The sequence below is a fragment of the Elephas maximus genome, chromosome 15, assembly GCF_024166365.1.
Source record: "Elephas maximus indicus isolate mEleMax1 chromosome 15, mEleMax1 primary haplotype, whole genome shotgun sequence".
Classification (NCBI taxonomy): Eukaryota; Metazoa; Chordata; class Mammalia; order Proboscidea; family Elephantidae; genus Elephas; species Elephas maximus.
In genome coordinates, this window is record NC_064833.1 from 915,757 (window position 1) to 930,060 (window position 14,304).

At 53.1% G+C, this 14,304-nt stretch overlaps 1 protein-coding gene across 4 annotated transcripts in view; it reads left to right on the forward strand.

The window, feature by feature from the left end:
* Positions 1-262: 262 nt before the first annotated feature.
* Positions 263-14,304, forward strand: part of PLEC (plectin) — a 59,745-nt gene continuing 45,703 nt past the window's right edge. Inside the window, exons 1-2 of one of the 4 annotated variants that reach the window (XM_049854478.1) lie at positions 263-396; positions 1,463-1,661. In XM_049854478.1, coding sequence (XP_049710435.1) covers positions 1,469-1,661 — 193 coding nt within the window. In that variant the 5' untranslated portion in view covers positions 263-396; positions 1,463-1,468. Of the gene's footprint in view, positions 397-981; positions 1,001-1,088; positions 1,662-4,200; positions 4,403-14,304 lie in introns of those variants that run through there. The other 3 variants (XM_049854483.1, XM_049854481.1, XM_049854486.1) reach the window with 3 other exon arrangements.

A 14,304-nucleotide genomic window follows, 5' to 3' on the forward strand; every position in this document is an offset into this window, starting at 1 on the left:
GGAGGAGCCCTCGGTGGCGGAGCCCGGGCGGGCCGAGCCGCGCTGGCGCGACCCCACGCAGCTTCCGTGTCACGTGCGCCCGACAACGTCTCCCTGACGACCTGCCGCCCTGGGCACGCAGGGAGGGGGCCGCGCCGGCCACGGGAGTGCGCACCGCGGCAGGCTTCCCGGGCCCGGCCGTGCCCCGCGGGCTCCAGCCGCGTTGCGTGGCCCGCGCCCCGCGCGTACACGGCGCCCGGACCGCGCGCACCGCCCGCTCGCTCAAGCCGGGACCCGCGCCGCTGGCTTCGGGGCCGGGGCGGGGCTCTGCGCTCGCCCCGCCTGCGCCGCCTCCACGGCTCTCCGGGCGGAGCAGTTTGGCTGCGGTGGCCGAGCCGAGCCGAGCGGAGCCAGCAGGCATGTACAAGCCGGGTCGGGGCCTCAGGGACGCAGAGCTGCAGAGCTGTGGACGGGGAGGCGGCCGCAAGCGTCCCGAGATGAGGGGCCACACCTCAGCCCCTTCTGCCGTGGGGCGGGCACCCCTCCCCGCGCTCCCGCGACTGCGGAACTAGACGGGCGGCGGCCGGGGCGTGGGCAGGAAAGGCTGCTGGGGGTGCTGACGGCGGGGCGCCGGGACGGGGGCTGGGGCCGGGCGGGCTGCGAGGAGCCGGGGGGCCGGGCGGCGTGGGCCCGGCTCGATGCCCGCGGCCCCCTTCCCAGCCCTGAGTCTGAGGGCGGAGGCACAGAGCCCACATTGTGCCTTCACACCACCCTGCCCCTGCCGGGACAGAGCCCGGGTCACCTCCGCACGCCAGCGCTCTTGGACTGGGAGCTGGGGGCGTGCGCGCGTGGGTGTGCGTGCGCTCTGGCTGTGCCCGCGGAGCCGCTGCGAGTGCCTCGCAGGCTGGGCTGCTGAACGGCGGCTCCAGCTCCTCCCGGCCTCCCGCAGCCGAGCTCCTACGGCCCACGCCGCTGCGGCGGCGGCTCCAGCTATTAATAGACCTTCACTGCGGAGACCGAGGTGGAACTGCGCGGGCAGGGTGGGGGTGATGGAGGGTCCTGGAGACAGCTTGGAGGTAGAGTGCCAGTGTCCAGGGCGGGGGTGAGCCTTCTCCCTGGGGAGCAGGCTGGGCAGGCGGTGGTCAGCGGCCAGAGCGTGCTGGTGGCTTCCTTGCTGCAGCGCCTTATCAAAGTCCATCCAGGCTTGGGTTGGGGTGGTCAGTACCTGACTGATGGGGTTGGGGGTGCGGGCAGCGTCCACAGGAAGGTAATTGCCCCCGACTTGGCAGTGTAGAGGGTGGAGGATGAGGTCAGTGTCGTGGTGATGGGATGGGGAGTCGGAATCCCGGTGCCAAGGGAAGGGACTGGCTGCTGCCAGCTGCAGAGAAGCGGGGTCAGGATCCTGATGACACACAGAGGGTGTGGGGTCAGTGTGTGGTGTCTGTCTCCTCCACAGTGTGACTCCCTTTCTACTGCCCCCCAGGAGGCTATGTCAGGCGAAGGCCCTGAGGTGCGGCCAGTGGCTGAGGATGGCTCCAATGGAGGCAGCAGCTCCCCCAGCCCTGGGGACACTCTGCCCTGGAACCTGGGGAAGACACAGAGGAGCAGGCGAAGCGGGGGTGGCTCCGGGGCCAACGGGAGTGTCCTAGACCCCGCTGAGCGGGCAGTCATTCGCATTGCAGGTAAGGGCGAAGGGCCTCGGTGGTCTACCTTGTTGATTGAGCACCTGCTGTGTGCTGCGTGCAGGTATTCGATTGGGAAGAGAGCTTTGAGGGCCTCTTCTGTCCGAGGTGAACGCAGACAGGCACGGCGCCACCTGCTGGCCACCCAGTGAGCTGCCGGAGCCGGAGGTGGGGCTTCCTGCTACTGGTTAGCGTGTGGACCAGGCTGTGGACAGCCGGCCATCCGTGGCCTTATGATAACGGTCCGTTGCTTAGACACGGTGATAACAATTTTGCTGGCTGCTTGGGGCCCTCCAATGCCCCTGATGCTGGCAGCCGCCACGGGAGTGGGGTGACATGAGCACATAGGAAACCTACAGGAGGTGGGCACCTGGTTGGCCAGCCCCTCTCTGAGCCTTGCCCTCCTGTAGCTGCCAGAGTGAGGAGGAGGATGGACACTGGGGAGAGGCCTGGGCAGGTGGGTCTGGCAGCTGGAGAGTGATGTCCCTGGGAGGAGGAGGACTTGGGCCCTGCCTTTGAGCCTTGGAAAGTGCCTGAGCTGGGGCCAGGAGGCCAGGGCCGGGAGGTGCTGGGAAGGAGACGACAAAGGCAATCTCACTTAGCCCTCTATGCTCAGCTGTGGCTTACTGACCCCACTGGCTCCACTAGGACCCCTGGATGATGCTGAGGAATCTGGAGGTGGCCAGGAGGGTAGACTGAGTCTTGTAGGGAGAAGACTAGAAGGCAGGCCAGGTTAGGATGGGGGTGCTATGATCCTGAGGAACCGGGCCAGCCTCTCAGTGTTGTGATAGCAGAAGCAGCAGTTCACAGTGCTGCAAAAGAGTTGTTTGTTAAGTGCCACCAAGTAGTTCCCGACTCATAGGGACCATATGTCCCTGGAGAAGGACATTATGCTTGGTAAAGTAGTTGTTGTTGTTAGGTGCGATCAAGTCGGTTCCAACTCGTAGCACCCCTATGGATGACAGAACGAAAAACGCTGCTTGGTCGTGCGCCATCCTCACGATCATTGCTATGTTTAAGCCCCTTGTTGCAGCCACTGTGTCAATTCATCTTGCTGAGGGTCTTCTTCTTTTTCTTTGACCCTTTGCTTTACCAAGCGTGATGTCCTTCTCCAGGGACCGGTCCGTCCTGATGACATGTCCAAAGTATGTGAGATGAAGTTCGCCATCCTTGCTTCTAAGGAGCATTTCGGCTGTAATTTTTCCTAGACAGATTTGTTCATTCTTTTGGCAGTCCATGGTACATTCAATATTCTTCGCCAACACCATAACTCGAAGCTATTCTTCGGTCTTTCTTACTCATTATCTAGCTTTCACGTGCATATGATGTGAATGAAAATAATATGGCTTAGGTCAGGTGCACCTTAGTCCTCAAGGCCAAAATCCACACACAAAAAATAAAAAACCCCAAAACATTGCTTGCGACTCACAGTGACCCTATAGAACAGAGTAGAACTTCCCCATAGGGTTTCCAAGGAGCAGCTGGTGGATTCAAACTCCTGACCTTTTGGTTAGCAGGTAAGCTCTTAACCAGTAAAAGGGGGCAAATGAATACTGTGTGTGCCACCTCTAGCCAAGGGGCTGGGGTTGACATTTCGCCTGACCTTCCCATCCTTTTTGTGTATCACATATGGAATGTGAGGAATAAGATCTTTTCTTCCCGTTTCAGAGCGGGTCTCCACTGTCGTTCCCCATCCCTGGCCCTTCTCCTGTGTCACCTTTAAAGATGGGAGGGGCCGGAGCCACAGGGAATTTGGCAGCCCCTGTCATCGACTGCACTGGGGTCATTGGCTGGCACTGTACTGCAGTGATGGCTTGGGGTGCTGTGTGGGTTATGATGGCTTCCTTGGGGCAAATTCCTACAAGTGGGATTCCTCTCCTCAGTCACAGGACTTGGGACTGTAAGATTATAGAGGAGCATTGCTAGGGGCAGTCTGGGAAGGAGGACCTTTGTCAACACTGGGAGATGGCAGATGTGGGAGGGGCGCCCTGCCAGTCTGATGGTGAAAAAAATCTTTCTTTTATTTGTTCTAAGGCATTTGCATTTTCTTGTTAAGAGTTGCCTATTTTGGTTCTTTTATCTGTGGTTACTTTGATGTTGTTGTGTTTTAAGAGCTTTTTATATATTGAAGATAACTGATTTCTTGAATGTTGCATTGGCAAGTTGCATTTAAATAGTGGGGAGAAAGCAGACCTCTGAGACTGTAAAGCTTTCGGTGGAAAGGAGCAAGGAAGGGTGAGCCTGGGGCGGCCAGGAGAGGTCAGACTGGGTGGAAGGGGCCGCGGGGTTGGGGTAGGACTTGGGGTGAAGAGGATCCCAGCTGTCAGCTGCCCGCGACTCGGTCGGGAGCTGGAAAGGGTGCGCGCCCGCTAGGACGCACATGGGGTCCGCACTTTGCGTGGGCCACGCACTCGCCCAGGGCGCGGAGAGCCAGAGCGTTCCCCGGCCGGGCCAACGCGGAGAGCCGCCGGGGCGTCGGGGTTGCGCAGCTCCCCTGGGCCGGGCGGGCCTCGCCCCCGGCCCCGCCCCGCCCTGGGGCATCCTGGGTGCGGGGGCGGGGCTGGGGCGGCCCCTTTAAGCGGCGAGTGCGGCCGCGGTGACAGACGGCCGCCAGGGGCTGGAGCCCCGCACCCTGTGCAGCGCCGCGCCTTGCCCCGCGCCCTTGGCCATGGCTGGTCCCCTGCCGCCCGATGAGCTAGACTTCATCCAAGCCTACGAGGAGGTGCGGGAGAAGTACAAAGGTATGACCGCCGCCCCCACCTACCCTGCGGGCGAGCTGCCCTCCGGACGGGCCCGGCAGTTCGGGCCTCCTGACAGCCCCACCACTGACCACCGGGGCCACAGTGGCCGTCCGGAGTCTGCCCCAAGCAGAGCCCCGCTGCCTCTCACACTTTGTCGCCGCCGGCGTCCGGGGACGGGGCGCGCGGTTCAGCGCGCTCGCCAAGCCCCCGCTACTATGCCCTTAATAGGACATCTTGCAGCGCGGGTGGGTGGGGTGGGCCGCGCAGGGGCGGGGGCGCAGGGCTCGTTGGGGTCCGGGGCCGGCGGGCCTGTGCCCGGCAAACACGTGGGTCAAGGCTGAGCTGGTCCCTGCCCTGCGGCCAGCGCCTCCCCCATGGGGCGGGGGCGGCTGTGGCTGCCTGGCAATGGGTCGCATAGTTGCCGCCTTTCCTCACCTCCCCAAACTGGCGGGCGCCTGCTGCTGCCACCCTTCCTTGGCAGGGATTCCCGCTGCACCCCTTTTCGGCTCCTGGGGACAGCTGTGGGTGGGGAAGTCAGGCCAACCCCCTTCCTCTCTGGAGGGGTATAGAGTGTTTGCTGTGCCTGGCTCTGGCAGACCGCCTTGCCTGGCACCACAGCCTGCTGGGGTCTGTCTGCACCTGCAGACCCTCTCTGCTGCCTGAGGTTGGGGGGCTGAGCTCTCTGCAGGTGCTGAGGCTCAGAGGCCTGGGAGTGAGCTGCTGGGGAGGGGTCCGGGCACAGCCAGCAGAGTGGGTTTCAAGCTCCGCGTGAGGTTTAGCTGGCATGGTCCCCAAGGGCAGCTCAGGGAGAGGTCCTGCTGGTGCTGGCTGGAGCCTTGTGTGCGCCCTCTGCCCGCTGACCTCTCCAGGGCAGCTTCATGGTGCCTCAGGCTCACCGCTGCCAGGCGGTCCTCCCTCACAGCCTTTGCCAGGTCCAGGGAGGGCAGAGGTGCCATTGTGTCCCCTGTGAGGCCTTGCCGGGCTGCAGCCGACCTGTTTGTCTCCAGGAACAGTTCAGCTGGGCCAGGTACAGACGCTGCTGAGAAAGTGGGCTCCTGACCACCGCGCGGCGGTGAGGCCAGTTTGTAGAGGGAGGGCTGTTTCACCACAGGCTGCGGGACCACTTGGGCCATGGCCCTCCTGGAAAACCTCAGGGTGGACCTGTTTATGAACCGACCACTACATTTAAAACAGGACATGGACGCAGAACAGCGTTTCATTCCAGAATCCTCATTCCGGCCTGGTCAGGTCACAAGCCAAGTGTGTTTTACCTCTGCTCTCTGTGGCAGGGCCTGCCTCCCCCACGTCTGAGGGTACCAGAGCCCCTCAGGACCCTGCCCCCAGCCCAGCTCTGAAAGCCAGGTCTGGTGTTAGACACAGCTGGCTGCTCTGGCTCCCACGCTCCTCCTAGGCTCGACCTCACCTAGCACACTGGGGCACCTGCTTAAGGTAGAATTGCCAGGTGACGGGTGCAGCTGCCGTGCATGTGGTACTGGCCTGGTGTGGCTGGAGAGTCCCAGAGCAACACTGCAGGGGCAGGGGAGCTTCCTGAGCAGGGCCAGGAGAAAGGGGTGCTTCTGGGGTGCACTGGAGGCCTCCTCGTCTCCTTGATCCCTATATCAAGGGGACTGGCGAGTGGCTGGGCTGGTGCCTGTGGCTTGGCCAAGGCCACCGCCCAAGAACCAGGGGTGGCCTGACCTTGGCGAGCCCCTTGGACCTGCTAGAGGCCTGAGGCAAGGTAGGTGGCTTTGGAGGTGGAGGGGACACAGAAGAGCTGGCGTCTGATGTCAGCCAGTGAGTGACCACCGTATGCGAGAGGGATGGAGGAAGGGATCGAGTCATCTATGCTGTAAGCAGGTGAGTAACAGACAGGAAGAGCCTGGCACAGCAGTAGCTGGCCGAGGAGGGGAGGGAGGCCCAGGCCCTTGGGACCCCTGTCCAGGGCTGCCGAGGTCCCTGGCCTCTGTCTCCTGGCCTACCCCACACCACCCCTTGCCCCCAGCCCCAGCGCTGCCTGCTGTCTCACGTGGACACGTCACTTCTCTTCTGCTCCTTTAAAGTCCACCCCCAGCCTTTCCACCCAGTGATCTTCACACCTCGACATCTGAGGCCCACTCCCCTGCCTGGATGTGTCACTCCCAAATTTGCCCCCTGGAAATCTCCAGTCCTGCCCAGTGATCAGTGTTTCTCCCAGGGCGTCTTCAGCTTTTGGTCAGCCTGCAGCCCTCAGCCCCCGCTGCCCTGCCTCTGCCCGGGCAGATTCCTGTGACCCTGACACCCCTGGGCCATAATGGGGGACCTCAGGGTGCCCCATAGGAGCCCAGCTGGAAGCTGCAATCAGGGACGTCCAGGGGAGTGGGGGTAACAGGTGAATGGGGGGGGTGGGTGTTGGGGCGGAAGGAGCAGCCCTAGCCCCGAAGTGGTGCCGGCTGCAGAGAGAGCAGGAAGCCACCCATGGGGCCAGGAGGGGCAGGGAGAGGCCCGGCAGCCCGGGGTAGGGACTTGAAGGTTGTCCTATTGTTGGGGCGGGGAGCAGGGTGGCAACAGTCTACGTGGATTGGAGGGTAGGCATGGGGCTCATGAAGGGGCTGCTGCGATGGTCCCAGAGGGGGCAGTGGGTGTGGGTGAGTGAGCTCTCCTGAGGTTTGTCATGACCAGCCCTGGGGCCCTGACGCTGCCTCTTGGACCCAAGCCCTCCAGGGTGCCTGACACCCCCCTCCATATCCCCACCATCCTCATATTGGACTCTGAGTTTGGCAGTCTGTGTCCTGGCACCAGCCCAAGCCCTTGGCTGTTGTCTGCAGGGTGCCTGCAGAGTGAGTGGGTGATGGCTGGGGCATCGTCTGTGGGCCAAGCTCAGTGGGCAGGAGCCCAGGCAGGCAGTCACTGGGACTCTTTGGGGAGGGCTTTTGGTCTGGATTTACTGTCCAAGTCAAATGTGCTCTTTGTTTAAAAAAGAAAAAAATCAAGCACTGTGGAAGTATATAAAGAAAAACAGTGGAGGTCACATCTCCAGCCCTGGTCTCCCTGTCTGTGGTGTGGACCCTTCTAGACTTTTCTTGGGGCCTTACTTTGTGTGCGTGAGAGAGAGGCAGAGAGAGAGAACGCGGGTGTGATTTTCTCCTACCCTTATAGGGAGTAGCTGGCTTCCCCTGCCCACACAGGTTAGGTTGACCTTGTGCCTGCTTTTTTTTAAGTGACAGCTTGATTGAGATTGGATTTACGTATCATACAGGTCACCGTCTAATGTGTACAGTTCAGTGGTTTTTAGTTTGTTCACAGAGTTGTGCAACCATCGGCACCACAGTCAATTTTAGAACATCTTCATCACCCCAAAAAGAAGCCCTGTGCCCGTTAGCAGTCACCGTCCATTTCCTCCCAGCACCCCTGCCCTAAGCGGTCGCTGAGCTACTTCCTGCCTCTCTGAGTTTGACTATTCTGGACACTTCATGTACAGGGGATCACACGCTCTGTGGCCCTTTGGGACTGCCTTCTTTCACTTAGAGTACATTTTCCAACGTTACCCATATGCATATGGTAGCAGGTATCAGAACTATTTGTTTTTACGGCTGAATAATATTTCATGGTGTGGATATAGTACGTTTTGTTTATCCTATCCTTTCCTCAGTTGATAGACATTTGAATTGTTTCCGCTTTCTGGCATTAGGAATAATTTTGCTTTGAATGTTTTGTACAAGTTTCTATGTGGGCATGTTTTCATTTCTCTTGGGTTTATATCTGGGAGTGGAGCCCTGGCGACACAGTGGTTAAGAGCTTGGCTGCTAACCAAAAGGTTGGCAGCTCAAATCCACCAGCCACTCTTCGGAAACCCAATGGGGCGGTTCTACTCTGACTTGCAGGGTTGCTATGAGTCAGAATCAACTCAACAACAGCGGGTTTATATCTGGGAGTGGAATTGCTGGGTCAGATGGTAACTCTACGTTCAGTCATTTGAGGAGCTGCCAGACTGCTTTCCAAAGGAGATGCACCATTTTCCGTTCCCACCATTGGTGTATAGGGGTTCAGGTCTCTCCACGTTTTTGTGAATTATATGACAAAAGAAGAAAGACGTGACTGTCTACTTGTGAAAAATCAGCCCCTGAAAGCTCTCGGGTTCACATTTCTACTCTGACACACATGGGGTCACCATGAGTCGGTATCTACTCGAAGGCAACTGTTTTTCTTTCTGGAAGCAGATGTGAAATGGTATCTCGTTGTGATTTCTGACTGGAGTTTCCCAGGTGGCTGATGAGGAGCATCTTCTTAACGTGCTTAGTGGCCGTTCTTATTTGGAGACATGTCTATTCAGATCCTTTGTATATTTTTAAATTGTGTTTTTATCTTTTTTATTATCGAACGGTAAGTGTTCTTTATGCATTCTAGACATAGGTGCCTTATGAGATAAATTATTTGTAAATATTCTCTCTTACTCTGTGGCTGTCCTTTTACTTTCTTGGTAATGTCCTTTAAAGCATAAAAGTTTTCAATTTTGACAAAGTCCAATTTACTTAATTTTTTTAGTAGTTCATACTTTTGTAGTCATGTCTGAGAAGTCATTGCCTAATCCAAGGTCATGAAGATTTACCCCTATATTTTCTTCTAAGAGGTTTATAGTGTTAGCTCTCACATTTCGTCTTCCATCCATTTTGAGTTAACTTTTGCTTATCTAGTAGGGGTCAAACTTCATTCTTTCGCATGTTGATGTCCAGTTGACCTAGAGCCATTTGTTGAAAAGACAGTTTTTTCCCCCATTGGATGGACTTGCCACCTTCATGCTTTTTAGTGGCTACAAAATATCCCATTCCATGAATCTACCACACTTTACTCATCTGATCTCTGTGGAAGGACATTTGGGCCTATCATTAAACGCGATTGTACAGTAGAACCTGCAAAAGCTGGTACAGTCCTGTCAGAGAAGGAAACCCAAATATTTTCCATTAAAATGAGCTATAGAAAAGTGATAAGACTGCATCATGTGAAAGGCGGAAAGCTTGTGAGACCTGGAAAAACAAGGCAGTCCTGCCGAGTTCCGGCTCTCACAAGTTACACTGTGTTTCTAAAGTGCCCTTTGGTGTCGATGAGCCCAGCGGATAGGACACAGACTAGTTCTCCACTCCCTTGACAAGCTAAGTGATTGAAAAATTCTAATTTGTTTTAATTTGGGTTTTTTGATTATTAATTAAGTTGAGCATCATTTCGTATAGTTATTGGCCATTTGCATTTTTCTTTTATGAGTTGCTGGAAAAATGGCATGGTGGGGGCATTTGACCTCCTCTGACTTCACAAGGGGGAAGGAGAACCAATATCAACAGTCCAAAGCTGACTCCCATGAGGTGGAGGTCAGACATATCTCCACACTCCAATCTTTGTACCAATTCTGACACCAGCCGACTGTCCTACAGCGCTCCGTACTTCTCTGCTGGGTTTGATAATTTGTTGCAGTGGCCACACAGAACTCACAAATTGTACTTACAGTTATGGGATTTACTAGTGAAGTAACAGGTTACAACTCATGATACAATTCTCCCACCAAGATAGCTTCAATCGAGACAGCTTCTTCTTAGCCATACCCACAGGGAGGCCTCCCTCTGGCCCTCGGCCCTTGGCCCCTTGGCCCCTTGACCTAGCCTCGGCCCTATTTGGGCAAGCGTTACAAAGCCCTTTAGCTCTGCAAAAAAGTACCTGGAGGCACCCCGTTCCGCCCGTAAGCCTCAGCCTGAAGGTGCTCAGCTCTCTCGCTTTGTGGGTTGGTACACCCACCGTAACCACCTTGCTCCATTGCAGTGGCTGGGAAGCCCACTGTTCTGTCTTGTGCCCATCTCCTGGCTCTTCTGCTGCCGTCTGTTGCTGTCTCCCATGTTACAGCTCTTCCCTCCCTCTCTCTGTCTCTGTTTAAGCAGCTTAGCTGGATGGCAAACCTGTTAGGGTTCCACGTGTGTTATGTGTATAGTCCCACCCTCACAAGGTGGCTGTGTACACCATTTGCGTTATTAGCGTACTGTCCAGTCCCCGTCATGGGCCACAAGCACCTCCTTTGCATAGACTTACCCAGTCGTTTGGTAGGAATTACAAGACTATGGCAACCTGTTACCATCCAGTCGATTCCGAGTCATAGCGATGGAAGGCCATATAAAAGTGATCCATTGCACTGCAGTTGCCTATTCAAAAGTGCTGCTCATTTCTCTGAGGTTTTATTTTTGACTTTAAGAGCATTTATATATTATGGATATTAACCACTTGTCTGTTACATATGTTGCTTGTCTCTTTTTTTTTTTAAAGACATGAATAAACTTAATTTTTTAGAGCAGTTTTAGGTTTACAGAAAAATTGAGAAAAGTACAGTGTCCATAAACGCCCTCTTCCCCTACCGTTTCCCCTTTTATTCCCCTATTATTAACATCTTGCATTCCTGTGGTACATTTGTTACAATCAAACCAATATTGACACAGTATTAATTAAAGTCATAGTTTAAGTTCACTCTTCATGTTGTACAGTTCCAGGGATTGTGACAAATGTCATGTGTCCACTGTGACAGTATCTTACAGAATAACTTCACTGTCCTAAAAAGTGCCCCATGCTCCATCTCCTCCTGCCTCCCCCAGAACCTCAAGCTCCTGGCAACCGTTGGTCTTTTTACTGTCTGTCTAGTGTTGCCTTTCCCAGAATGCCATGTAGTTGGAATCAGGCAGCGTGTAGCCTTCTCAGATTGGCTTCTTTCACTAGCAGTACATGTTCACGTTTCCTGCATGTCTCTTCACGGCACCACAGCTCACTTTTTATCACTGGATAGTGCACCACTGTACGGATATACCACAGTTGTTCATCCATTCCCCTATTGAAGGACGTATTGGTTGCTTTCAGTTTTTTCAGTTATTAATACAGCGCCATAAACATTCGTTGCCGGTTTTTGTGTGGACGTAAGTTTTAACTAAATTTAGTTTCAGTGGATCAGATCTATTGGTCTAGCTCAGTTGAATGTAATTTTTTTTCTAAAATTTATTTTGTTGTTGTTGAGAATATACACAGCAAAACATACACCAATTCAACAGTTTCTACATGTACCATTTAGTGACACTGATTAATTCTTCAAGTTGTGCAACTATCTTCATCCTCCTTTTCTGAGGTGTTCCTCCTTTATTAACATAAACTCACTGCCCCCATAAGGTTCCAGTCTAATCTTTTGAGTGGCTGTTGTCCATTTGATCCCATATAGACAGTTCTTAAAAGAACATAATGCCCAAGGAAGACCTTTTTTTTACTAGTTAAGCTAAACTCTTGCTTGTTTTTAAGATGACTTCAGGGAATATTTTTGGTTTAAGATTTAAGATTTAAAGATTATCTCAGGGCAATAGTTAACTTGTCTTTTTCTTTTTAAGCCTAGTTTTTATGGAAGTATAGCATCCCTACTGTAAAGTGCACAAATTATACTTATGCAGCTTAGTTAAATTTCAAAGTGGACACACTTGTGTGATCACACTCAGTTCTTGAAACAGAACTTTTCTTGGGCCAAAAAGTAGCAGCTGTCCTGACATCTCACATTATAGATTAGTTTTGGTTGCTTGTCTTTTAATTCTGTTTATGGTGTCTTTTGAGTCCCTGGGTGGTGCAAATGGTTAACTTGCTGGCTGCTAACTGAAAGACTGGATGTTCAGATCCACCCAGAGGTGCCTTGGAAGAAAGGCCTGGTGGTCTGCTTCCAAAAAATTGGCCATAAAAAACCCCTGTGCAGCACAGTTCTACCCTGACACACGTGGGGTTGCCATGAGTTGGAACTGACTCCCCGGTAACTGGTTTTGGTGTGGTATCTTTGGTCATATCAACATTTAAAAATTGTCAGTCTTTTTTGATTTCTGATTTTGTCAAAATGGTCTTCATTCATTAAAGCACCTGCTGGTAATTTCTTCTATTAGTGGTGTGTGTGTGTGTGTGTGTGTGTGTAACATCTCCATCTTCAGTCTACCTGCAATCTGGTTTGGGTGTGAGCTATGTAGGGGTATGATAGATCCTGGGCCAGAATTCCTCTCCATCTGTGGACCTGTGACACTAGAAAGCAACTTACCTGCTTCTAAAATACAATGGTGAGATAGACATAGGATAGACATTTCCATTCCAGAAGGGAGAAATTGGAAGGAATAAAGGGATCACTGGCCCTAAGCAAGTATGAAGCTCAGCAGGGAAAATTCCATTAGGTTTCAAGACCTCAGAATAATATTCTGTGGCTTGATGCTCACCCTCTGGGTAATTCTTTTTCTTGAAGGGTAGCACATGTTTACAGCTGAATAGCTCTATCAACCTGTGTTCTGGCTGTAGAATCCCACAAGTCTGACATCTTTCCTTCATTTTATCCTGTCTTTGACCCCTTAAGTCCAAGCTGGGGGAGTGTCTGCTGATAAACATTGTCAGAAATCTTGTGCGTCTCCTGTGTATGTCATGGGGATCCATGCTGTTAAACAAGAGGCTTCTCCACAGATCTTCCCTGGATAACCCATCTCTATTTCTAGCTTCTGCTGAGATGGCTGGGGGATCCAGGAGTCACACACTGGAGCTCTTCAGGAAAAGATTGTCCAGGCACACCCTGGCTCTCTTTCGAGAGCACACTATCTGGATAGACTGAGAATTTCCCAAATCACCAAATGCCGGGTCCTTTCGGTCTCTTTCCTCTTATGTTTTACTATAAGTAGTATGAAGAAACCAGTCTACATCATCCACAATTTGCTTGGGAATCTCTTCAGCTTGATATCCAAGGTCATTACTTACAAGTTCTTTCCAGCCAGCCATAGAACACATTTCAGCCGAGTTTTCTGCCACTTTATAACAAGGATGACCTTTTCTCTAGTTTCCAGTAATGTCTTCCTCATTTTCTTCTAAGGCCTTACCAGCAACATCTTTAACATCCATCCAGTCTGTTCAAGGCAATCTAGGCCTTTTCTATCATGTGGCTCAGATTTCTTCCAGCTTCTACCTATTACCCAATTCCAAAGCCACTTCCACATTTTAAGGTGTATGTTACAGTAGCACCCACTTCCTGGTACCAAAATCTGTTACTAGTTTCCTGTGACTATGTAACAAATTACTACAAGCTTGGTGGCTTAAAACAGCAGTTCTTTCTCTCACATCTCTGGAGGCCAGAAGTCCCAAATCAAGGTGTTGGCCGGGCCCTGCTCCCTCAGATGGCTCCAGGGGAGATTCTTTTCCTTGCCTCTTCCAGCTTCTGGTGGTGCCGGCAGTCCTTGGCTTCCTTGGCTCGTGGCTGCATCACTCTGCCTTCATGTTGACATGGCCTTCTCCTCTCTCATCTCTTATAGAGACACTTGGTATTGGATTCAGGGTGCACTTGGATAACGCAGGATGATCTCTTCTCAAAATCCTTAACTATATCTGCAAAGACCCATTTTCCAAATGAGGTCATACTCACGGGTTCCAGGGACTTGGACGTATGTATTTGGAGCCAATGTTCAATCTGCTGTACCCCCACCCACTGCCAGACCCCCATCCCCTGCTGCACCCCTACTCCCTGCCATAACCCCACCCCCACCCCAGTTGCCCTATAGTAGTTGCTCCATGTTTGTAAAACCTCTAAAACTTTTTTTGTGCTTGTTCAAAAAAAATGTGCCATAGCGTTTTGTAAAAAAAAAAAAAAACCATTGCTATCAAGTCGATTCTGACTCCTAGTGACCCTACAGAATGGAGAACTGCCCCATAAGGTTTCGAAGATTGTAAATCTTTACAGAAGGAGAATGCCACATTTAAAAAACATTTATTTATTGTGCTTTAGGTGAAAGTTTACAAATCAAGTCAGTCTCTCACACAAAAACCCATTCACACCCCACTGCGCAGTCCTGGCTGCTCTCCCCGTAATGAGACAGCACATTCCTCCTCTCCACCCTGTATTCCCCATGTCC